The 26,479-nt window shown below is 41.9% G+C and overlaps 1 protein-coding gene across 2 annotated transcripts in view; it reads left to right on the top strand.

Annotated features, from left to right (window-relative positions):
* Nucleotides 1–26,145, top strand: part of idua (alpha-L-iduronidase) — a 166,572-nt gene extending 140,427 nt beyond the window's left edge. The window contains exons 9-14 of one of the 2 annotated variants that reach the window (XM_052010427.1): nucleotides 12,961–13,176; nucleotides 14,977–15,098; nucleotides 15,324–15,449; nucleotides 18,240–18,316; nucleotides 24,549–24,664; nucleotides 25,786–26,145. In XM_052010427.1, the coding sequence (XP_051866387.1) occupies nucleotides 12,961–13,176; nucleotides 14,977–15,098; nucleotides 15,324–15,449; nucleotides 18,240–18,316; nucleotides 24,549–24,664; nucleotides 25,786–25,880 (752 nt within the window). In that variant the 3' untranslated portion in view covers nucleotides 25,881–26,145. The remainder of the gene's footprint in view (nucleotides 1–12,960; nucleotides 13,177–14,976; nucleotides 15,099–15,323; nucleotides 15,450–18,239; nucleotides 18,317–24,548; nucleotides 24,665–25,785) is intronic. The other variant, XM_052010428.1, reaches the window with a different exon arrangement.
* Nucleotides 26,146–26,479: the final 334 nt, after the last annotated feature.

Here is a 26,479-nt window from a genome sequence, read left to right as displayed (position 1 = left end):
ACCCCCACCCTGGGAAAAAGACTATGTGCTTTCACTCTGTCTATGCCCCTCATGATCTTATATACCTCTATCAGGTCACCCCTCTATCTCCTACATTCTAAGAAATAAAGCCCAAGGCTACGCAATTGTCCTGAAGAAGGGTCCTGACCAGAAACGTTGACCGCCTGCTTTTCTCCACGGATGCTGCCTGACCTGCTGAGTTCCTCCAGCATCATCGTGTTTTTCATCTAGATTCCAGCATCTGCAGTCCTTTGCTTCCCTAGGCTACACAACCTCTCCTTGTAACTCAGGTGCCCAAGTCCTGGTAAGTCTTTTCTGAACTATTTATCTAGTTCCCTTTTGAGGCTACTTTTGAATCTGTATTCACCACATTATCAGGCAGAACATTTTAACCTTTAACCAATAACTATTTTCCTCATGTAGCTTCTGGCTATTCTGCTGTTCTTCATCCTTTCTCTACAAATCCCTCCGCAACTTTAAATATTCCTCTACTCTTCCACCCTTCCAAAGAATGGACTTTATTTATGACTATTGGAATAATAATGGAAAAGCATAAACAAAAAAACAGTGATCAGTGGACAAAGCAAAATAAATGCAAGCATTTGCTTCGGATATGATACGCGTGAGTCAGTGGTCCTGCATGCACTAAACTCATGGCCTGTCACCATTATGATAGGAAGATGGCACCACCCATCATAAAGACAGTGAATCCATCAAAGAGCACTGGTGTGTACACTTGCAGAAGTTCCTAATTCGACAATCAACTGTGACTGATGACAGCATTGACTCTTTACCTCAGCCCCCAGCCCGGGAAACTCCCAACCCAACAATCGCTGAGAAGGGCCAAATAGCAATTAATCAAGTGGAGCTCAATAAAACCAGATCTTGGTGACACATCAGTTGAAACACTAAAAGCAGGGTGGTTGTGGGCAGCGAGAAAAATACTGATGGAGAAGTCCCGTTTGCTATTTCTCAGAATCCCAACCACTGACGAAATTCCTATTGAATTAGGCAGCCCCAAATGTTGTCGCCAACAATAGCGACTAAAGAGGCATTGCCCTCTCCTTCATTTCAGGGAAGATTCTTCAAAGAATCTTACTGAATCATCTGCTCTGCCTTGCAAAGAAGATCCTGCCAGAATCCTGGTGTGACTTCAGACCATCATAAGGCACTACCAACATGCTATTCATGGCCAGGCAGATGCAGGTAAAATGTAAAGATCAACAGCTGGAGCTGTATATGGTCTTTATCAATCTGACCAAAACCTTCAACTCTGCCAATTGTGATGCTTTATGGAAAACCCTGTTAAGTGTTGGCTGCCCCAAGTTTACCACAGTTGTGAGGTTCACTGCACAATCATGTGATTGCCTCCATTCTGTACTGTGGATCTACCTCCAAACCCTTTGCCATCCGAGCTGGCATAAAGCAGGGTTGGGTACTGGAACGCACTCTCTTCTCCATTTTTCTAGCAGCTATAAAAAAACCTTAATACAAATCTATCTGCCATAGGGCATTGCCATCCGATCTCGGACTGACAGCAACCTCTTCAACCTCTGCTGTCTCGAACTAGTACTGAGTAACTTAGGCAAAAATAATCAAGCTCCAGTACACAGATGATTCTTCTGTAGTTACACAGTCAATGGAGGGCTACCAACAAGCTTTATGTACTTCCATAAAGCTTTCAACAGCCTAGGAGGGAACTTTGGCAAAACAAAGGGTCTCTCCCAGCCTGCATCCAGCCAATGACTGGACCTAACAAAGAAGTTAATAACAGTGAGGAAGTTGAACTTTACCTGGTTTGGCAGCTCTCCCTGCCAGAGGGCAAACGTAGGCGTCTGGGTTCAGCACTGAATTTGTTCAGTTAGTCTTGCCTTTGGCAGACTGTTGCACCAAGTATTCAATAACCACACAATTTTAAAAAGTGTGAATGCTGAAAATTTAAAATAAAAGCAGAAGTTGCTGGAAATACTTGGGGGTCAGGCCACATCTGTGGGAAGAGAAACAGAGTTACTGCTTCAGGTTGAAGACCCTTCATCACGAACTTCTTCGAATTGAAATGTTAACACTGTTTTGCTTTCCACATATGCAGCTTGACCTGCTGAGTATTTCCAGCATTTTCTGTTTTTCTATTAGAATATATACCAAACTTTTAGTTTAAAAAGTGTCTTTTACGGGTGTGAGACTTGGAGAATCTACAGAAAAGAGCTGATAAACCTGGATTGCCAACATCAACACTTTCATTGGAAGATCCCCAGTAGAAACTGTGAGAATCGCCACACAAGCGTCAGTGTCATTACAAGGTCCACCATCTTCAACGTAAGCACCCTACTATCCAGCATCAGTTGAAGCGAGCAGGCATTGAGCATGTTCCTGATGCACGCCACCAAAATAACTGCAGTACATGCAACTCACCAATGGAGAAAGGACACACAAAAGTTAAAACAAAAAATTTAAAGACCCCCAATTTGTTTTTTGCTCCAGATTCCAGCATCTAGAGTCTTTTGTGTCTGCCTCATCCTCACATCTGACTGATGGCTGCCATCAACTGTACTAATCGTATTCATGGAGTAACAGTATGAGAATGTGGCCTTACCATCACGAGGTGGATTGCTACATCTCAAGAAAGTAGCTTAACACCACAATCTTAAGGCATTAGGGTGGGCTGTGAAGACTATATCCCATAAATAAAAAATGAAGGATTCTTCCTATTTTGAATTCTTTATCTCAGTAAAGTTTGAAGCACCTCAGGGAAGAAGTAACTCAGACTGCAGTCACTCATTTCTCTGGAAGCCCGCTGAAAGACACTGAATTATGGGATCTATAGCTACCTTGTGTTCATACAAAAAGTAGAATCTTTAAAGAATTTCATACCCAACTGTGCTCTGGTGCTGTGAAGATCTGACTAAAGGATGTGCAACAGAAGACAATTGTGACTCTCAAGGTTACAACACCCCTTTGCAACAACGTAAAGAAAGCTTCCTCCAACTTGCTGGTATAGTCAGTGTCAGCCATGGATCAGTCAGTCCAATGGACCTGAAGTGATTGTAGTTCTACAGCCACTCAAGGGCAGAATGGGGCACGGGATCATTATTGTTCTGGTCATGTCTTTCACAATTTCTGAGCAACAGTAAGAAAAGGCATCCCATTGGCCATTCAGCTGCGGATCCAGAAACAGTGGAGTAACCATGGCTGAACTTTATTTGCCAGACACTGCTGTCTCAGGAGAGCAGGAAAGACCACCAGCACTTTCCCTGAGAAGTAGACTAATGTAGGATCAGGCTAATGAGGAGTAATGTTTAGTTGTGGCCTGCAAGGTCTTCAAGCCAAGGTCTAGGTGCCTGTGACAAGACCCACCTCAGTACTTATGTGTTTCACAATGCCGTTTTTGTCAGCACTTCTGGAGGGTGAAATTTCTCCAAGTTCCAGCACAAACAGCGAAGACATTTTTAGCACAACTTGCGAAGTCTGGTAATCTGGATAACATGGCAGTGCTTGTATTTTACCACAAGCTGCAAGTATGCTGAGTACATAGTTGTTTTCCTCAATTTTCATACAATGCTGAATTGACACCAGCCCCACCGAGTTAGCTTCACCACACAGCTAACACATGGCCTTAATCACACATGGAAAATCTGCCATGAAGTGGGAAAAGGCACTCCCCTACCTCGTCAATCTGATACTTGCACTATTTAAAGGGGTCATCAGTTTGTTAAGGTTTGTTGGGAATGAATTGTTGTTATATTGGCTGTGGTGAGATGTAAATCTTGGCTGCTGATCAGTATGAAATTCCCTAGTGTTGCCTTCAGACACAATGAGGGCATGATATTTCAAAAGCAGAATGAGGAAAGAGCACATAAGTCAGGGTAGTCTGCCAGAAGAGGATGAAGCAGAGCCCTCAATACTAGACCCTATCCTTAGAGGTATTTTGTGCACCTCAATGGAGTTGTGTGCATTTAATTGAGGAGCAGTGCCTCAGATGTTTGCACTTTACAAAGGAGATAGTCACAGACTTCTGCCACGTGCTGGATTTCTTCAAGTCAAGGTCAAGGTGACCCTGAATACCTTTGCCAAAGGATCCTTCCAAGTTGTAGGTATCCCACAGTTTTCGGAACGCTGATAGAGTTGATGGAGTTAATGGATTCTGTCTCCCCCAGGAGAACTGAGTTCATCACCTCCGAACTTGGCAAGGAAGAGCAAGCATAGGGATTTCTGGCAAGGTCCAGGGAGCAATAAACCACATTGGCTTATGGGTATTTCATTAGAACCCAGTCATCCATGTGAACAACGAAGGAACCTGCTGAAATAATCTTCGCTTGGAATGCAGCCACAGTTTAGCAGCAGCTTGTGTCATCCTTCATGGCAATGTCATAACAGTATATTGTCAGCAGGGGGAGAGAGGGAGGAAGAGGAGAGTTCAAGATCACATCAGAGTCCCTTTCTGGCCAGTCAAATGGAGACCAGTTATTTTGGCTGTGATTCCACTAAGAAATCTCACACAAAATCCACTTCAGGTCACATTGCTCTGTTGCCCCGCATCTCATCATCCAGAAATTAAGATAAGATAAGGTATCTTTATTAGTCACATGTACATCAAAACACACAGTGAAATGCATCTTTTGCATAGAGTGTTCTGGGGGCAGCCCGCAAGTATCGCCACACTTCCGGCGCCAACATAGCATGCCCTCAGTTTCCTAACCCGTACGTCTTTGGATTGTGGGGGGAAACTGGAGCACCCAGAGGGAACCCACACAGACACGGGGAGAACGTACAAACTCCTTACAGGCAGTGGCCAAAATTGAACCCAGGTCACTGGCACTGTAATAGCGTTACACTAACCGCTACACTACTGTGCCTGCCCACATTATCATCCATTCATCCAACAATACAGATGCAAACCACATCACCGGCTTTACAACCAGTTTTCATATCTCCATCCATGAAAATAACCACCGGTAGCTGTAGATCAGCTCATTACCCCTGTGCTTTTCCTTAGTGCCCATGCTACACATACACATGCACTTCTCCCCAGCGGAGTTGCTGGAAGGATGGTGATTTTGTGGAGAAAACTGCAGATAGTGAGGAAGGAACCTGCACCATTCTGGATCTAGAATGTGAGTCTCTTGTCATGAGTGGGAGCAGTCTGTGCTGGCTGACTGTAGGAGGCTACTGACAGAGTGCCAGGAGCGGGAGGACAAACGCTGTAATCCCGAGAAAGAATGGCAGGTTCACGATCCCACTGCCGTGTCCCTGAAGTGTACATCAGTACTCATAGTAATCTGTTGGAAGACATGTTGCTGACCTGATGCGAAACAGTCAGATCTCTTGTTATGCACCGTGCCCAAAACCATGATAGCGGCAATCCGAGCTTCCACTGCAGGACTCCAACTGGAAAATAGCAGATAACAGCAGCATCTGTCCTTTTGTGTCCTCTTTTCCCATCGTCCAAAGACTTTCCAGGCAAAGCTGCAATTCACTTTCACATCTTCAACTGAGTTTACTGCATACGGTGCTCACAAAGTGGTCTCCTCTGCATTGGAGCAAGCAAATGCAAATTGGGCAAGCACTTTATGGCACACCTTTCCATCTGCAAGGGTGATGCTGAACTTCTACATCCCCCTTCTATTCTGACCTCAGTCTTCAGGATTTAACATTGAATTCAATAGTTTAATATAATCAGCCATTCCAATCACTTATTTTTCCAACATACGGTCTTCTTTCTTTCTGCTCTTCTGGTGTTTCAGATTTCATTCATCTCTTCCTATTGCACTCCTCCTGTTCTACATTCACCATCCTCCTTCAGCCAGCCCCACCACCATCTGTGCCTTTCAATCTCTGCTGGTCTCCTTCCTATCCAAAGTGGGCCCTAATCTCTACCCAACCCCACACCTACACCCCTGCTGGCCACCAACCCCAGTTCTTATCGTTGACCTGCACCTCCCCACCATTGAACTCAGTCTTGATGAGCAACAACCCAACACCCTGGCTCAGCACATAATCATTCATATGCTCTATGATTTTCTTTCCTGTAGAAAGCAGAATGGGTGATAACCTAGGATGTGTAGACATCCAGTGGAAGAAAAGAGTACTGATTGTTTTTACTATGAAAAAATTGTATTGAAACTAGATGATGTTTTATTCACAGAGACTGTATTTATACATTTAAGCATGTGCTGATTTGGTGTTGATAATTACCAATTTGGTTATAAAGGGAGACAGATAGTTTATGTGTTGATATATTGCAGGATTTGTACTGAATTAAGGATGTCTTTTTTGCAAGTTGAGGAGGAGGATGAAAGTTGTATTGTCTAAGGCAGACAATGTTGCAGAAGAGAAAAGGTTTTTGGGCTGATTTTTCTTCTGTCGCCCCTTGCTGTGGCCACCAAGGACTCCCATGTGTGCAAGCTCTTCCGAAGGTCTGATCCCTGCAGGAAGGGATCCATAGGAGCTATTCTGCAACCTGATCATATTACAGTCCTTCCTGAAATATACAGCTGTGACTTGAAAATTCTGACTGTCACCCTACTATTTGAGAAATATGAGAAAAAGAAACCATAGGATTATTAACCTGTTAATCTCGCATTTGTTGTCAGGAAATTAAGGAGCAGAAATAGCATTACTACCTTTTGATGATGTTAAAACCATGTGATGAGTCACCTTAACTCTGCTTGAGAAAGTTGCACGAAAATCAAGATTCCCAGTTCAAGGTTCACAAAGCAGTATTGTCAGGCTTTCCACCCCATGATGAAAACAATTGTGCTCTCTGCTGATATATTGCAAATGTTTGCAGCTGCTGGCATCTGGCACAATTTGTGACATCTTTGAAGTCAGTTTTTAATGGGTCATACTTCAATGCAAACAACGCTCGACCAGCTTATGGGGAGTTTGTTGCTGAATGAATGGACTACAGTGATAGGGACAGAGGGGCTGGATAGGCTGAAGAACAGAACTTGTAGGAGGCACGATCTTTGAGTGTTTGGACCACGGAAACCCATGGAGGTTTCAGTAACAACATGTATAGTCTACAAATTCCTGCACTTTTGGGAAGTCCGCAATGCGGGTAAATACCGGAGCCTGCTCCATTCATTCCTGTGAGCTGAAGAAAAAGTGGAAGAAGTATTATGTTCTTGAGTATGAAGTTTGGATGACCTTCCTATTGCAGGACAATCCAATCCATCTAATCACCACCCAATCAGTCCACTCTCAAACATCAGCAAAGTGATGAAAGTTGGCATTAACAATCCTAACAAGTAATGCTTTCTCAAAAATAACTTGCTCTGTGATGCTTGATATGGTTTTTGTCAAGACCACTTAACTCCAGACTTCATCACAGCCTTGGTCCAAACATGGACTGCAGACCTGAGTTCCAGAGGTGCGTGGAGAGACATTGAAGCAGCATTTGACTGAGTGTAGTAGCAAGGAGCCCAGGTCAAACTTAATTCAATGCGCAAGAGGAAAATACAGCAATAGTTGGAGCCAAACTTCACACAAAGGAAGGTGGTTGTGGTTGTCAGAGATCAATTATCCCAACCCTGGGACATAAGTGCAGGAGTTTTTTCAGAGCAATGTGTAGGCCCAACCATCTTCAGCTGCTTCATCAATGACCTTCCTTCCATCATAAGATCAGCAGGGTGTGTAGGTGCTGATGACAGCACAATGTTTAATCCCATTCACAATTCCTCAGCAAATGAGGCGTTATATACCTGCACACAAGAAGACCAGAATCTAGACGACATTCATGGGAGGTAACGTTCAAGTACTAAGTAATAACCATCTCTGACAAGAGAAAATCTAACAACTTACCCTTGATATTAAATGACTTAACTATCACTAAGTCCTCCCTCATTAACATTGTGAGGGTCAACATTGACTCAAAGTTCACTGGGCCAGCCACATAAATACTGCGGCTACAAGAGCAAGTCAAAGGCCAGGGATCCTGCACTGAATGGTTCATCTCCTGACTCCCCAAAGCCCTGTTGACAAGGCACAAGTTAGGAGTATGTTGGAACATGCTCCACTGGCCAAGATAAGTACAGGTCCAACCACTCTCCAGCAGGCTAACACCATCCAGCACAAAGCAGTCCCCTTAATTTGCACCCTATTCCCCACTTTAAACATACATTCCCTCCAACAGCAGCACACTATGGCTGCAGTTTGAGCCATCTGCAAAATGCACTGCAGTCACTTGCCTAGGTTATTCCGACAGCACTCACCAAACCCGCAAGCTCTACCACCAAGTAGAACCAGGACAGCAGAGATATGGGAGCTCCACTACCTGCAGGATTCCTTCCAAGTCACACACCATGCTGACCTGGAGATACGCTGCTGTCTCTTCATTGTCTGGGTCTAAATCCTGGACATACTTTCATCAGAGGGACAGCAGCAGTTCAAGAGGATGCTTTCCATTTTCTTGAACGGACCTGATAAATCCTAAATTTACCTCAAACTATATTTCTTTTTTCTCTCTCAACTTGCACTAGTGTTGTTATGTTTATTTTGTCGTGTAAGCTGATAAATTGTGGGCATCCACTTTGGACCTACATAGACTACTTTATAAAAGAAGGAATGAAACACCAAAGAGGCCCAATGGTCCAGGTGTAAAGATCATGAAAGTGTGATGAACAGGTACAGAAAATAATCAAGTAAAAATGTTAACGGTATGCAGGCTTTATACATTCCAGGGCTGTGGAAGTTATGCCACATCTGTACAAATCCCTGAAACCATTATGGGTACCATACCTTAGGAAGTTTATTTTGGTCACAGGGAGAATGCAGTACAGGTTTACCAGAACAATAGCTGCCAGGTCAGAATCAGAATCAGGTTTATTTTCACTGACATATGTCATGAAATTTGTTGTTTTGCAGCAGCAGTACAGTGCAAGACAAAAAGACATAAAACTTACTATGTTATAAAAATAAATAAATAATGCAAAAGAGGAATAACAAGGTAGTGTTCATGGGTTCATGGACCATTCAGAAATCTGATGGCGGATGGGAAGAAGCTGTTCCTGAAATGTTGAGTGTGGTTCTTCAGGCTCCTGTACCTCCTTCCTGATGGAAATAACGGGAAGATAGCATGTTCCAGATGGTAAGGGTTCTTAATGATGGATGTTGCATTCTTGAGGCACCGCCTCTTGAAGATGTCCTCGATGGTGGAGAGGGTTGTGCCTGTGATGGAGCTGGCTGAGTCTCAATCCTCTGCAGCCTATTTTGATCCTGTGCATTGGAGCCTCCGTACCAGGCAGTGATGCAACCAGTCAGAATGCTCTCCACTGTACATCTGTAGAAATATGCAAGAGTCTTTGGTGACATACCAAATCTCCTCAAACTCCTGAGGAAGTAGAGCCGCTGGCATGCTTTCTTCATGATTGCATCAACGTGCTCTCAGGTATTAAGAGATATTACAGATACTAGAGTTAACTTTCCTGAAATTTAGGAATGAAAGTGATAAGTTGACTGGAATTTTCAAGCTATTAAGGAAGTCTAATTGGATAGAGCAGAAGAGTTGGTTGTTAAATTTAGGACTAGGAGATATAGTCTAAAAATTAGAGCCAGTTTCTACATATATAGGGTGGGAAAAGTTTGAAACCCTTGTCAGTAAACAGCAGGACAATTATAAATTTAAAATATGAGACTAATCGTTTTTTGGTAGCTGAAGATATGAAGGGATGTAGAGAAAGATTTGTGGATTTAAGACACAGATCACCCTTGATCTCACTGAATTGTAGAACAGACTCAAAGGGCTAAATTGTCCACTTATTTTCCTGTTTCTATTCCACAGTTATCAAAGGAGTGTAAGCATGCTTTCAACACCACACTCTACCTTTCAATGGCTCATTTGATGGAGGCAAACACTAGGTTAGGATTCCTTTGGTGCTTTTTTGGGTTTATGCAATTATCCATTGGAACAAAGGCATCTTCTGTCACCCAGAAGTCATTCATTACTACTGTTCATCTTGCTGAAGCATAGCTCCTTAGATAATTCCACATAAGCAATGAAATGGTTAAATAAGAAGGCAATAAAAGCTTGCTGCAAAACCTGTTTAGATATAATAGGAGCATTTAATTTTCACCCCAGCTGCAACATCCATAAATGCTTAAGTCTTAAAGGTAGTGTGGCGACTCACCGTCTAGTCAGGCGAACCGGCTCGGCAGTCGGGTCGCGCGGCGTCGGAGCGACAAGGCCCAAGATGGCGGCGGGCCTCGTCTTTCCAAGTGACGGGGAGAACCCGCGCGCGGGAAAGTCCTGATGACATAGGGCTTATGTCATTGCTGGTTGTTTTGGGCAGGAACATTCTCCCTTAAAGGGCCCGCACAAGGCGGGAAAATAAACCAGTTCTGTTTGGCAATCCTCCGAGTAGAGCCTTGTTTTATTCCGCGGTAGCAACCGCTACAGTAGTATATTTCTTATTCAAAACAAATGTTTAGGATGATATTTATTTAATCAGATTGATATGCACCATGTAAGATTTAATGATGAGCAATAAGCTGGAGTCAGTAAAAAAGGGAATATCCACCTACAAGTGATCGTTAAAATATTTGAATTTTGATTTTGCTTTCAATTGGAAGAAAGTTAAGTCAGAAACTATCTTGGTAAGTTTAGTAATGGTTGATTTCAAAATAGGTTTAGCAATCTGTTGAGGCATAATACAAGAACAAAGAGTCCAAAGAGAACAAAGTGTTCAAACATGTATTTGGCAATATTCCAACCTATATATACAGAAGAGCAGAATTCTTATTTAATTAGAAAACTTGGTGAAACATGATATAATACAAAACCAAGGAATTGTGATCCCATGACTGAAAGAGATGTAAACCTCAACAAAGAGCTATAAAAGAAGTTTGAGTTACAAAAAATAAATACCAGGAAAATGTTGCAAGGGATTTCAAGGAAAACATGAGAAGTTTTAACAAGTACAGTAAGAGTAAGAACATGAATAAGGAGTGTGTGGGCCCCTTTGGAACAAGCACAGGTGATATTTTAGCTGAAAATAAGAAATTGAAAGACTTTCTACACTCCACACTCGCACCATCCTTTGAGTGAAGAAGTTCCCCCTCAGATTCCCCTTAAATATTTCACCTTTCACCCTAAACCTATGGCTTCTAGTTCTAGTCTCACCCAACCTGAGGAAAAAAAAGCCTGCATCCATTCACCCTATCTATACCCCTCATAATTTTGTATACTTCCATAAGATCTCCCCTCATTCTCCTGCACTCCAGGGAATAGTCCTAACCTATTCAACACTTCCCTGTAACTCAGGTCCTCAAGTCCCGGCAACATCCATGTAAATTTTCTCTGCACACTTTCACACTTATTGATATTTTTCCTGTAGGTAGGTGACCAGAATTACATACAATACTCTAAATTTGGCCTCACCAATGTCTTATACAACTTCATCATAACATCCCAACTCCTGTACTCAACACCCTAATTTATGAAGGTCAATGTGCCAAAAGCTCTCTTTATGACCCAATCTATCTGCGATGCCACTTTCAAGGAATTATGGATCTGTATTCCCAGGTCCCTTCGTTCCACTGCACACCACAGTGCCCTACAATTCACTGTGTAAGTCTTACCCTCATTTGTCCCCCCCCAAAGTGCATCACCTCATACTTGTCTGCACTAAATTCCATCTGCCATTTTTCAGCCCATTTTCCCAGCTGGTCCAGATCACTTTTCAAGCTTTGGTAGCCTTCCTCACTGTCCACTGCGCCCCCAGTCTCGGTGTCATCTGCAAATTTGCTGATCCAGTTTACCACATTATCATCTAAATCATTAATTATAGATGATAAACAACAACAGACCCAGCACTGATCCCTGCGGCACACCACTAGTCACAGGCCTCCAATCAGAGAGACAACCATCTACTACCACTCTCTGGCTTCTCCCGCTAAGCCAACGTTGAATCCAGTTGACTACTTCATCCTGAATGCCAAACAACTTAACCTTCTGGAGCAGCCTCCCATGTGGGACTTTGTCAAAGGCCTTGCCAAAGTCCATGTAGACAACGTCCACTGTCTTCCCCCTCATCAACCTTCCTGGTAACTTCCTCGAAAAACTCTATTAGATTGGTTGGACATGACCTGCCACGCACAAAGCCATGTTGACTATCCCTAATCAGGCCCTGTCTATGCAAATACTTGTATGTCCTGTTCCTCAGAACACCTTGGATCAGAAAATTCCCGATGTCATCTCAATGTCACATGCAGAAGTGGAGTACAGTGCGCAGCCAGTAGTATGTCACATGATTAGCACAAGTAACCAAGGGCACATTTCAGCATCAACAGTTTAGGTCAGATAAATTATTTTTAATTAGAACTGCAGATTACGGACATCCGCAGTAGTATTTTCTACCGTTAACCTATTTTTTCCTTTCCCTGTTCTGATGCGGGGTCCCAGACTTGAAATGTTAACTGTTTCTCTTTCCACAGATGCTGCCTGACCTGCTGAGTGTTTCCAGTATTTTCTGTTTCTATTTTCCTCTGGTTTGCTACTTTTCACCTACCTATAATACACCTCAGAGGTAGAAATAAAAACAATAAAGTCATACTCTTTATCTGATGTAATGATAACAATGGATGCATTAGAGTTATTTTACAGTCCTATTAAGGTACAGATACTGTTTAATGCCTCAGCGTAATGGCTCCATTCTCAACAGCTTTCCCTCATTTCTGCCTGGAAGGTCAATCTGTATTAATGAGCTGGAAAACCAGAAAGTCAGTTTCATGACTGAGAGGCAAGAGAGCTAACAACTGAGTTACACATCATGTGTAGTCCCATGAATTTGTTCTCTTATTTCACACTTTGACAGTCTTTTGTCAAAATAGCCTGTGGACATTTTCATTATATTTGTATTAATGTATTATTTGAAGAATAGCAGAAAAGTAAAATAAATTGTTGCTTTCTGAAAATAGCATATTGTTGCCCCTAATTTCTTTACACTGCATTTTTTCCAAAAATAGGTGAGAAACAACTGAAAGTAGACGTGATGCTCAGTGGCGATGCCTCGGATTGGAATAGCACTTTGGGAGCACTAGCAAGTATTCACGAGCCTTCAACTCGTCATTCCTCTGACTGTTGGCAGTCTGCAGTATTGATTTACAATAGTGATGACATTCGAACATCTTTAGATGTTACCTTCGTGACTATCAACCTGACTAATTTTCCCACTCAGAAAGGTAAATGTAGTTATTGTCATGGTTGCCATGCAAAGATTATTGGGTTAGAAATTCTGCAACATGTGAAAACATATTGGAATTGTATGTGGGATCCATGCCAGGTTTCTCTGCCCCAAGTGTTGTGTGCTCTCGAGCAGACCTTGCACCCATGTTCAAGTGGAGCTATTCAGAGGAAAACGATGGGGAGAAGATCGCAAAGGGGAAGATAATTGGGAATGGGAGACAATCACAGTGGCAAAGCAAGAGTTGTGAGGAGATGCTTCAGGGAGAAGGTTGCTGGAATCTGGTGAAAAGGGTCGGGTGGGAAATTATCCTAAGTGGCAGGAGATTGTGTGGAGAGGAAGAAAATGTTGATCCTTAGACAGAATGCAGGTGGTAGATCAGTGGAACATAGAAGAGATACAAGGATCCATGGAAGGTATCCCAAAGACAGCAGAAGGAAATATAATCTGATCATGGAGGTAATGGTGGTACTCACAAATCTCAACCTTCGACATTTCAACAATTGACCATCTACAGGGAGGCATCAGTAGAGAATTCCAAAGAATTGTAATCCTCTGTATGAAGAAAAAATCTCAGTTCCAAACAGCTGTGCCCAGCTGGAAGAAACCACATCTTAGCATCTACCCTGTCAATCCTTCTCAGGAACTTTTATGCTTCAGTGCGAGCTCCTCTAAGTCTTTTGAACTCCAGTGAGCATGTCCTCAGTCTCCCTTCACAAGATAAATCCTCATCCCTGCAATCAATGCTACATTGATTCCCAAGTAGGAACAGAGGGCAAAACTGGACACAGTACTCCATTTGAAGTTCCAACAAAGCCCTCAGCAAGACTTGCTTTCTTTTGTGCTCAAATATACAATTTGTCTTCCCAATTCTTTATTGTACCTACATGTTTACTCTCTGTGTCTCTTGAAGCAGAACACCAAGCTTCCCCTGTACCAACATTTACCAGTTTCACATCATTTAAAAGGTATTGTGTTCCTATCAAAATACATAATCTCATTATTCCCACATTATACTTCATCTGCTACATCCTTTCCCACTCAGTAAACTTGTTTATAACCCTTTGTAGATTCTTTATCTCCTCTTCTCATCCACAATTTGCCTCCGGCTTGATATTATCAGCAAAGTTAGACATGCTACATCCAATGCTTTAGCTGTCATTAAAATAAATTATGAATAGCTGAATGCTCCCTGATCCATCTGATGCTCCACAAGCAACAGCCTGTGAAAACTGAAAATGGTCTCTATATGTTGACCTTGCCTCAACCCCTTAGTGTAAAGAGAGGATCACAACTGCCTGATAAACCACGAGCTTGGTCTTGTATCTAAACTCACAGTCGTCAAGATCATGTTTCTTTAGGTAACCAAAAGTTCTGCATGTGCATTTAAAACATTGTTGGATTAATCAGCAATGTTGGCCATTTGAAAAAAATATGGCTTCCAAGATATGGGATGTGCTTAACATTCTTCAGAGCCTCCTTCTGAACCTGAGTTACCAAACCAGAGGGCTGCTCGTTGCGAGGTTGTTATTTTCCGAGTACTAAGCAATAGTCTAATTTTTCTATAAACCTGACCAGATACTGCAACATCTGAGGATTTGTAATTTGAAGTGAAACTTAGTACTAGATCACCAAATCTAAGGAATTTAGAAAGGTTTTGATCATCTTTTGTATCCCTTACTTTTTTCCAAGGACAATCTTATGAAGTTGCTATAATGGATGACAACATCACAGAATCTTTAAATTGCAATTAAGTCCTAACATGGATTAACTCCTGTTCTTTTTAATCTTTCTGTAGAACTCATGTATGTCATTTACCACCTGGACAACAATGACACAAACCCTTACTTGCAGTGGAAGAATCTTGGAAGCCCGGATTTTCCAACAGTGGATCAGTTTCGTATTATGAGAGAAATGGAGGTTTGACTTCAACTTTATTTTTCAGTGATAATGTTCATAAATTTGTACATTTGAACCAACATAGGATTTTTTTTTATCTTTACTCTGGATGCAATCTGAATATGTGTAAAATATATTTATACAGAAGTTATCTTTACATATAGAAGCATATATAGGAAGTATTGATCAATGTTGGTGTAATGTGTATTCTTGTGTTTTGTCATAATTTGATTTTGTCTTCATCAGGATCCAGTAGTAAAGGGACCAATACCATTTCCTCCCGAAGAAATCCTCATTTTAAAACTACAGCTTCGTCTTCCTTCCGTGTATCTTTTGCACATTTGTGCAAAGCCCGAAAGGCCTCCAAATCAGGTTATAATTTGATTTTTTTTTAATTGTCTTGTTCTTGTGAGAGGAAAAATCTTACTGTATAATTGGGAAATCATAAAAACCCACTTATTTTCACTCTGCACAGTAAGGAAATTGCTCAATTAAAAATTTTCTTCATTCATGGGATATGAACATCACTGGCATGCTGTTATTTATTGCCTGTCAGTAATTAACCCTGGGAAGGTTTGATGAGTCACCTTCCTGAACTGCTGCAGTCAATATGACAAAGTTATGCCTACAATGTTGATTGATAGAAAGTTCCAGATTTTGACCCAGCTACAATGAAGAAATGGCAATATTTTTCCAATTGAGGACTGTTTGTGACTGGGAAAAAATTTTGCATCTGCTGCCTTTGCCTTGTTGATGGTGGAGATTTTTAGCTTGGGAAATAGTGTTGATGAAGCTTTAATGCCGTCACATCTTGTAGAAGGTACTCACTGCAACTACAGGGCTTACTATGCATTCCTGTGATTGAATTAAATGCCAATGCAATCTAAAGATTTAAATGATTTATCATCATCATTTGTTTGCAGAAACGTTGACCTTGTCCATTTAAAAATGTGCTACAATATCCACCCCAAGTCCAAATCCACTCCAGTTTAACCCAGTGCTATAAGTGCCTGATTATTATGCAAGGGTTTGTGTGCTTGGGAAGTTCCAGTCACAATGTTCTTATCCATTTCATGTTCAATATAAGTCTTTTTGCTGTGTCCCCTTGAAGGGGAGACAATCACTAACCCTAACCCAACTACTGCTGGAGATCGTTGTGCAGCTTAGACAGTGGATGATAGTAATATCAGTGCCTGACAACAAACAAGTAGGAAGCAGCATTAACTGAGCTTGGAGGGTGCAAGCAGCAAGCATTTCCAGATGGATCAATGCCAGGTAAACAAGCCAGACTGCCAGTACCTATCTTGCAAGCCTAACAAAATTGTCAGTCTTCACTTGGACTAGCGCTGAAGATCAGAAAGAATTCACATTTTATTTTGTGCCATATCAGTCACTACAGCAAGCCTATGGTCCAGTGATGGAAACACAGCTGGAATCAAGGAAGACTGCAGAGAATCCCTGGAGCTGACATCAAGCTATGAAATTAAATCCTAGACATTTTACTATAGGAAACCGAAATAAACAGCTTGGGAAACAGAAGAGTCTGAAGTCTTCAAAAGATTTCCTAAACTATAAGAACTCTATGTACACTAAAGGAACCATCTCCCCTGCACCAATGAGAGGTTAAAGAACTGGGAGTGTGGAATCCGCCTGGCATCCGAGGTGCAATATGTGTGTGCAACAGCCAGTGTGCTCCACACTCACAGCCGCAAGAAACATCAAACAGACACTCAAAATGATCTGCTTGCTGTGAAAGAAGACCAGACAATTCTGTGTGATGGCATGTCACTGTGCAAAATGTAAGGGCCCTAAAAAGGCAGAGATAGAAGGGGATTTATGTGCAAGGTGTCAGTTGATATTCATCAGGAAGACTAGTCTCAGCCAATGTGAAAGACAATGTCATGCTAAACTGAGAAATAAGACAAGAAGAAGCCAGACAGAAGATCCAATTAGACACTGAGGATGTGGCCCTCCTGGGACTTGAAAGCATTTTGAAAGATGCCAAAGCATCAGTCTGAATCATGTGAGATATTGAAATCCAAAACCATTAAAACAGATCTCAGACAAATGCAGAACACTGTCGAGAACAACCAAAGAAGCCAAAAGTGTAACAAATGATAATGTAACGACCTGAATAGCAATAATACAGTCACTTCCCTGCAGCTGTGCTGCCATTCCCGGTATGAGAAAGGAATCATGACATAGTGGCCTAATCCATTTAGGATTAGAAGTGCTAGGTCTCGTTTTACCAAGCACCCTCCCATTTGTCCTCTCTGAACATAAAACACCTCACAGTTCTGGTTGGTAGACGAATAGTTGTCCTCACAGATGAACCACATTAATACTAAGAAGAGATACTCATTTATTGGGCAGAAGAAATGCGTGACATAGTCCTTCACATTGGCTGAGACTAGTCTTCCTGATGAAGATCAATTGACACCCTCCACATAAATCCCCTTCTACCTCTGCCTTTTAGGGGCCCCTACATTTTATACAGTGACATGCCATCACACAGAATTCTCTGGTCTTCTTTCACAACAAGCAGATCATCCTGAGTGTCTCTGTTTGACTTGCTTTCCTATGTATGGCCCATGTTGTTTGCTGATTGAACATACATGAATCAATTTACAGGGAAGGCATGAATTAGGCATTGCTCTTGGATTGACACCATTCAGGTGCACTTGGATGTTATGATGTTCAAGGAAGAGCCCCAAAATTTCAAGTGTTGAAGAACACAGAAAATTCAGTTTCCTCCTGTGTGCCGGGAATTTTAGAGGAATTGGATTGTGCCAGGATTCTAACATCATTTATAATTGGGGAATGTGACCAACAACTTTGCCCCTTCCCCACTGCTACAATAAATGATCATTCTAGGGTAGCCCAGAAATTTCATATCATTTTGTTTTAGTCAGGGTGAAGTCTGTAATTGCATATAGAATAAACATGGCCACTGAAAATCATTAGCACCCAGTCTTGCAACTTGTGCTATCATTGGGATGTGAATGTGTAAATGGAAAAGACATACAACTAAACATGAAATTCTTGGCAATTTTATATAGGGTCTAGAGATTTCAACTCATGTTTGTTTGAAAAGTTTACATGTTGTTAAAGAAATAAAGAATGTGGCATTGTATTGTGAACAACATCCAATTATTTTTGCAGGTTAATGGTGTGAACTTCATACCTCTGACCCTGGGTCAGGTGGTTATCAGTTGGAATGATGGTTGTGTCAATTCAAAGTAAGTACTGAAATTAAACTATACAATTTTAAAGAGGGTGTGGGGGCAGGCGTATGTGAGTAAATCTTTGATGTTGATAGGGGAAGCTGGAAAGGCTGTTAAAAACTTATATAGGATCTTGGCTTTTATAAATAAAGGGATAAGGGGAAATTTTACCTAACCACCCCTTAACCAAATCTGGGGTGTTGTGGGTGTGTCAAATGACAGGGAAGCAAGGACGGGTAAAAATGAAGGAGTAATGTGAAACCAAAACCAAGTTGTTTCAAAGACATCCACTTGAATCTTCAAATGGACACACGTTGCTTCAATAGAATAAATTCTGGAGTTATAATACTAAGCACTGATGTGACTATATACATTGTTTAGTGCAACCAACTGGGAATTAATTTCCAGGCATCTATAAGCATATTGTTGTTGAAGAATAGTGCTTTAGGGCAGGATAGTCACTCCAGGCTAAGTGAGAACATAATTTATTGATTAATTTACTAAATTGCAATATGCTTAGGGAATAAATGTTTAGGCTTGAGTCCACATCTTTTTAATTTTCGGACAATTGAAGTGTTTTGTCACAGTAAGACATGCATACAAGATAAAGAACAAAGAGATTTTATTAATATTTTATACAGCTGAGCTGTATAAACTGGAAGTGCTGGTGGTAACGTCCGACATACAAGCTCACATTTAGAGTGACAGACAATGGAACAATGGTGGTGTTGCAGATAGTGACTGTTCATCGTTGGTCTGCATTATGATGAGGATCTCTACAATGAATATTAATCTCTATTTATCTTTTCAGTTGCTATGGGGCCTTCTATTTATTTCAGCACTTCCAGTTTCCATTTCAGATCTCCAGATGTGTAGCCTTTTCAGACTCCTATTAGTTGTAAGGGATGTAGTGCCATCTTGTGTCATCTAATGATACCACAGCCATTGTAAGTCTCAAGCATTTCAAGATCAGAGCATGTGTTGCCGAGATGGAGTATGAGCACAGTGCACCTTAAAGACATCATGTAATCTGACTCACTCAGAATGTGTCAAGGTATACTTGCCACAAAGTCCAGCTGCTGAGATGCTTTGCCTTCTCCATCCTCCAACATGCAGTTCACTAGTGAACTATCTAATCGAAGAAAACCAAGTTGGGCATTTCTGGTCTCTTGTCTGTGCATCTACTGTGTGCTATCTTAATGGGGTTATAGCTGTCTGGTATCAGGTCACGTGGCCATTGCACTGTTCCAGTAGATAAATCCAAAATCTGTCTCTTTTACGCCCTACCTTATACCCTCTTTCCCTTATAGAGATCCATGTAGAGCTTCTCAAATGCAAGTCAGTGTTCCAGACAAAACCTTGCTTAAAACTGCCTTCTGATGCCGAAATGTGTCATTTCTATTATCAGCACCTTGTTCTTCCATTTATCTTGCTAAATAAGTGAGATCAATGGAGGGAAGAATTTTCTGTATCGTATTGGAAATGGCTATTCAGAAAGAGAAAACCAAAGTGAAGGTGCCACTATGTGCAACTAGTCTCTGAGGCTGCTAGCTCTCACAAACAATCAGGCCCACCAATGAGATCTGGAGAATCACCGCAATCCTCTACACAATGAAACAGTGAACAGATTCAAGCTTTATAGGAGATATCATAAGAATGGGGAGACATTTGACACACACTTGACTAAACTGAAGTTACATGCTGCAGATGATGTCATGGAAGATCTGAGTGATCTGATCTGCGACAGGATTGTAGGTAGAATTTGAGATGCAAGTTTGAAGGAGTGTCCGTCGAGCAGAACAGACTTAAATCTGGCAAAGTGTGTCAAATCCTGTAGGGCCTCGGAGCGGTCAATGGTCAAAGTTGATGAGTTAGAGGACAAGGCAACTTTGTTCATACAGTCAAACAGAAAGACAGAATACCAGCAGTTTGAAGTATCCAAATGTTGTGACAAACAGCAAGAGTAGCAGAAGGAGAAGTGCTCAGCTTATGTGAAGGAATGCTACAGATGTAAAAAGATGAATACATTTTCATCCCAGTACAGAAGGAGAAACACTAACAGCAAGCACCCCTTTTTTTTGATATGCTAAACTGTCATTGCATTTTGCACTGTTCGTTTGTGTTCCCTGCAAAAAGTCAGGAGAATGGCGAAAAAGGCATCTGAAATAGCATTAAGGTGGCTTATACCTGGAAACGTGCACTGAACCACAACCGATGTGGTTCCTGGTGGGATCATACCTAACTTAGCACAGCTGCCAACATCTTGCTGTGCACTATTCTGAAAGGGCATTAGTCCTTAAAGGCATACTCCTGTGGCAGGCAAACATCAGTGACACACGCTATGGCTGCCTTAGAGGAGAGAAAGTCTACAAGCTCTTACCAAAACTTTGATACTAAAGTAGTGATATCAGAAAATGAAGGAGTGATATAGACAGTAATATTTATTCAAAGACAAGCACTCACAACATGACGCAATATACCCATTCTTAGCGCTAGTTGAGCACGCAGAGCTCACAACTTGAACTGTATTCCAAGCTCAGCGTCCTCTCTCTCGCTTGTTGATCCTGGGTTCACAGTACCAAACCTGCTCAAGACCCTTTTGTTCAATCAGGTTACCGTGCTGACACACATACAGTGTTACTCTGAGTCATGCTCATCAGTATCATGTTTTGTCTATTTGTGAATTCCTCAGGTATCTCTTTCAAAATCTGAATTATGAAGCATCCACCTCCCTTCCTAATTCCTGGATTTCTATTAATACTGACCTTCCCGCCTCTCTCTTATCTATCATCTTTTGCCTTTAAAATAATTCCCAATATCCTTGCCTCCGTTATACATTAGAAATCATTTGTTGCCATCTGTTTGAAACCACCATCAACTCATACCTCATCATCGGTCTGTGTGTACAGCCTGACCTTCATACTTGGTTCTGCCATCTCCAACTGACTCTTTTATTAGAGAACTTAACCAGCTCCTGGCCCCCTTGACTAACAGAGTTCACAAACCGTTGACTTAATTCCTAAAAGGCCCCTTGCCATAAAGAGAGCAGGAAAGAGTCCATAGATTTTCTTTAAAAGGCTCCTTATGAAAAGTGTCTCTCCAAGAGGGAGTCCCTTATAGCCAATTCAATCAAAGGCCCTAATAAGTGAGAGACATGCTGGAAGGCTGGTCCGTGCACCAAAAGGTCAGGACACCAGACAGGGACACTTGAGAAGAGCCAGGAAGAAGATGGTCCCCACCGTCGGCCAGTCCCTACTCATTTGAGCAATGCGGAAATAAGGACACAAGAGAGTGTAGATGCTGGAATCTGGAGCAACACACAAAAAAACTAGAGGAACTGAGCGGTTCAGGCAGCATCAATGGAGGGAAATGGACAGTTGATGTTTCGGGTCAAGACCCTTCATCTGGACTGAAAGAAAGATAGGAGATAGCCAGTATAAAGAGGTGGAGGGAAGGGGTGGAGCAAGAGCTGGCAGGTGACAGGTGGATCCAGGTGAGGGAGGGGGTGATAGGCAGATGAGGGAGGGGAGAGTGGGAACAGTGCCAGACGCTGGGAAGAAATAGATGGAAGAGGTAACGGGCTGAAGATGATGGAATCTAAAAGGAGAGGAAGTTGGAGCATGGAATAAAGGGAGGGAGGTCTGTGGCTGTTGGGATCTCCCGGTTGCCAGCCATTTTAATTCTCTTCCCTATTCCCACACCGACATGTCTGTGTTCGGCCTCCTCCACTGCCAGGGTGAGGCTAAATGCAAACTAGAGGAACAGCACCTCATTCCACCCGGGTAGTCTACAACCTGACGGCATGGACGTCGAGTTCTCCACCTTCCGGTAACTGCTCCCCCTCTGTTCCTTTTCTCCCTGATCTACCTGGCCCCCATCACCCCGCGTCTTTCCCCTCCTCCTCCCGCCCATCACCCACACACTCCTCCCACTGGTTCCCCTGCCCCCACTACTCCCCTCTGCCTTCCCCACCTCCCTCCATTTATTCCTGCTCTTCCTCCAGCAGCCGGTGATGTCTTCATTTGGCCGGGTTGTGTGGCACACAGTGGTGAAGTTTCCCACCTGATGGGCATCTGCTGCAGCCTTCGTCTGCACGGGTGCAGGCACCGGAGTCTGAAGGTAGCGTTGTCTGATGCACACACATTCAGTTGTTGTTGTCGGACAGCGGACTAGAACGAGCAGCCAGGGAAATGGAGGGTATCCACCCTGCCCCCCAGGATCCATCCCTCTGGGCAGTACCAGTTCAGGAAAATGTCCAGCAGTTCACTCTCACCATGGATGATGGTTTCATGTGTGCATGCTGGAAAAATGGTATTCCATCAGGAAATTCCTCTCATGATCCACATGCACCAGAACACCAAAGGAGTGAAATGATTCCCAGTAAGAAAATGTCCGGGTTGTTATGGTGAACCATTGCAGGCATGAGGTTGCTGGCCGCCCACACTCGTGAGCAGGCAGATCCGTATGCGTGAGATATCATCTGTTTCTCGATGAAATCAAAATATCTTCACGTAACCCTCTGATGCACCAGTGAAGTGTAAGTTATGAGACGTGGTGGGAATCTGCTGTGGCCTCTTGGAAAGATCCTGTGGCAAGGAAGTCAAAAGTCAGTGTAAACTAGAGAGGACAGACCAGCCACAAGAGCAGGGCCAAAGATCTTCCTGCAGCATTTCACAAAGCCTTCAACAAGACGGAGGTGCCATCCTCTGAGCCAGACAGTGAGATAACCATTCAACCAAAGCACCAACAAAAAAGTTGGTGGAAAACTGCAGTCATCAGATGGGTGTCATGACCTTGATCCTACGAGGGGCCGACCAAGCAAGGTGTTGCAGACCCCAGGAGCAAGCCTGGGGAAGACTGCAGAAGAGGTTCGAGAGACAGAAGCCCTGACAGCCCCTGCTGCAGAACAAGAACACTGCAGCTTAACCAGGCCATGTTGAACACCAACCAGCAACCTTGACCTGAGAGAACTGTTCACCATCAATCTCACACACGTTGATCCAGAGAAATAATATATTGTTGGATTCAATATTTTACATTTGAAACACAGTAATTTATGTTAAGAAATGATTTAAGTGGCATGGTCACTAAAGCATGTGAGCTTGCTTGGGTTTATTGCAACACTTCGGTTAGGCCACAGCTGGAGAATTGTTGTAATTCTGGTTGCCACACTATAGGAAGGATGTGACTGCACTGGACAGAAGAGATTCACCAGGATGGTTCCTACGTTTGGCTAGACTATGTTTGTTTTCCTTGGATGAGAAGAAGCTAAGAGGTATACAAAATTACCGGGGTGGGGGTGGAGAGCATAGAGAAGGTGGATAGTGAGAAACGTTTGCCCATAATGGAGACGTCTAACACCAGAGAGCATAGGTTTAAGGCAAGGTTTAGAGGGGTTCTGAGGAAAATATTTTCACCCAGAGCGTGATTGCAATCTGGAGTTCACTACCTGTGAAGGTGTTGGAGGCAGGTACTATCACAACAGTCAAAAATGTAACTGGATAGGCACTTGAATCATAAGTGCTGCAGACCAAGTGCTTGTAAATGGGATTAATACAGATGGGTACTTGATGGTTGGCATGGACATGGTGGGCTGAAGGGCCTGTTTCTGTGCTGTATTTCTCCGTGACTACGACACTTGGAGAATGAACTGTTGTATTGAATGTGGGAATTGGAACATTCATAAGCAAATATGAAAGGCGGAATGTAAGAGATGTTAATAAAATAAATGTAAACACAAGCATTTTGAGATAGAAGCTTGCATTGCCAAATTGTAGGATAACCACATAACAAGGTTGTAGGTAGATCAAAAACATCTCATAAAAAGATTCGCCCAGAACCTACAAAATGTGAGAAGGAGTTCTTTATAAAAAGGAAGAACAAGTTAACAATGACAACATAACATAATATCGGTATTGGTATTGGTTTATTATTGTCACTTGTACCAAGGTACAGTGAAAAGCTTGTCTTACAAACCGATCGTACAGGTCAATTCATTACACAGTGCAGTTATAGTAAGGTTACTGAGTAGATCTGAATGTGTGCCTGAAAAACGAGGTACTTTCTCTGAAAACTATCAGAAAGATTTCAAATTTGGTGGGAGGCCATTATGCAATACCATGTCATTTTTTAAGCAGGAACCTCATTTTAAACTTAATTGTAAATATCAGCAATCAGTATTTGTCATTTTAAACTTGAAGCTAATATGTGAGTGCCTTCAATATTCCTTTTTCTTGATTTTTTTCAGATGTTTGAAAACATTTGAAGTAGAGTTTTCAGTTAATGGAAAAGTTTACAAAAGGATTAATGATAAGGACACTATATTTACCATTTTTGTCTATGCTCCACTCAGAAAGAGAAAAGGTTAGTGTTGTATTTTTATTTCTTTTTATGCAGTGAATATAACCAAAAAATAAATAGTATAACGAGCACCGAACAAGATGCTGGGGGAACTCAGTGGGTCAGGCAGCAGCTCTGGAGGGAAATGGACCACAACATTTCGGGTTGAGACCTTCATCCATGCACAGCTGCATGTACAGATGGAAAATATAGGATGAAAATACAGTTTTCATTCATTTATGTATAATGCTTATGTAAAATGTGGCTGCCAGAAATGTAACATTTACTTGAGACCAAATAACTCTCCTGATTTTACTCCAGTTTTCTTTATTGAAGCATTTGCGAAGCACAGGACACGAACTTCTTGTAGATGATGTCCCATCCCCATTTTTAATCAAGTTGTTATTTAACTTGAGATTCTTTTCCTTTTGTTCATTTCATGCATTTGAAACAAGAGCTATTTTTGAAGATGTTTGGGGAAAGAATTAATGAAACAAAAATGCAGACATCATCCTTCAGTTCTTCCTAAATGGGAGGTGTCTCACAAGTTTTGCCAGAAGTACTTTATCAAACGACCTAGCTGAGATTAAAAAGTCAATTTTGCAGTTTGTAGTAAATATTTGTACTTTGTGAGTGAGTTTTGACAATTTACAAAAAAAAATGAGGAATACTGGGATATGGGTAGAGCCCTTTCTCCCACCTCCTCTGCTAAGTTTTCCTATTCTGCAGAGCCTCTTTCTCCCTGTCCTGACAAAAGGCCAGTGGAATAGTCACAACTGCACCCTTTGCTCACAGAAAAAGAATATGTCAACAGGCAAGAGTATGATTCCAATCTTGGTCACAGCACTGTCTGGAGACTTTAGTCTCACATCTTTTGTGACAATAGCATTCATCACAAGTTCCTCCCTTGGGAGAACTTCCTAGGAAATAGAGTACCCCTTCTTGAGGTTCAGGAGGTGCCCATACCAAGTTAACAGCCTACTGAAACAAGGGTTTTGCAGTCTGGTTCAAGAAGAAATGTTAGGTTCCAGATCATGTTCCATTCAATCACAAGGCATAGAGATTGCTTAGTTCATCTTCAATAAATTTGGGGCCAAAATTCCTTTTTTATCACTTCTCAAGTTATCTTTTTCTCTATCTGACAGATCTGTCTGGTTTCTACCGGATTCGAGCGGTGGACTACTGGGGCAAAGCTGGAAAATATTCCGACCCTGTTAAATACATTGAAAGGAAGTATTAGAAAAAGTTTGTGAGAAACATTTGTAATACCAATAAGTATCTACTCTATGTGGGTAACTATCTAAGATAACATGGCGATACAAGCCATAATAATTCTTATTTCAAAATGACATCATGAATGAAATATTTTTTATTGTTTAGTAATAAAATTCTATTGGTCTTTTATAAGATCATAATAAATTTGCACTGCATGTTTCACTGGTGAATAAAATCTACATCTATGAATGGTTTTCCTGATTTGTTCAAAATTAAATATGAGGTTAGTGATTTTCTGGTGGAGTATTTTATCCACAATGGGATTACTACATTGAACACACAATATCATTGGAACCAAATTTCAAAGGTAGACTACAACACACAGTCACGGCACCGGTGCCTCATTTAGCTCTACTCTTGGTTCTGCAGTCCAAATGCTCGCAAGTACATATCCTGCTGTACATTAAAAAAGGCATCTTTTTGGGCTACACACTGAGTACCATGAATCTGGCACAAATTCCTGTCCTCCCTGTTGTTGCACACTGTTGATTCAATGACATAGAACAAAGAACAGTACAGCACAGGAACACGTCCTTTGGCCCACGATGTCTGTGCCAAACATGA

Source organism: Pristis pectinata, chromosome 2 (assembly GCF_009764475.1).
Source record: "Pristis pectinata isolate sPriPec2 chromosome 2, sPriPec2.1.pri, whole genome shotgun sequence".
In the NCBI taxonomy this organism is placed as follows: domain Eukaryota; kingdom Metazoa; phylum Chordata; class Chondrichthyes; order Rhinopristiformes; family Pristidae; genus Pristis; species Pristis pectinata.
This window is presented reverse-complemented; position numbering and strand designations above follow the sequence as displayed.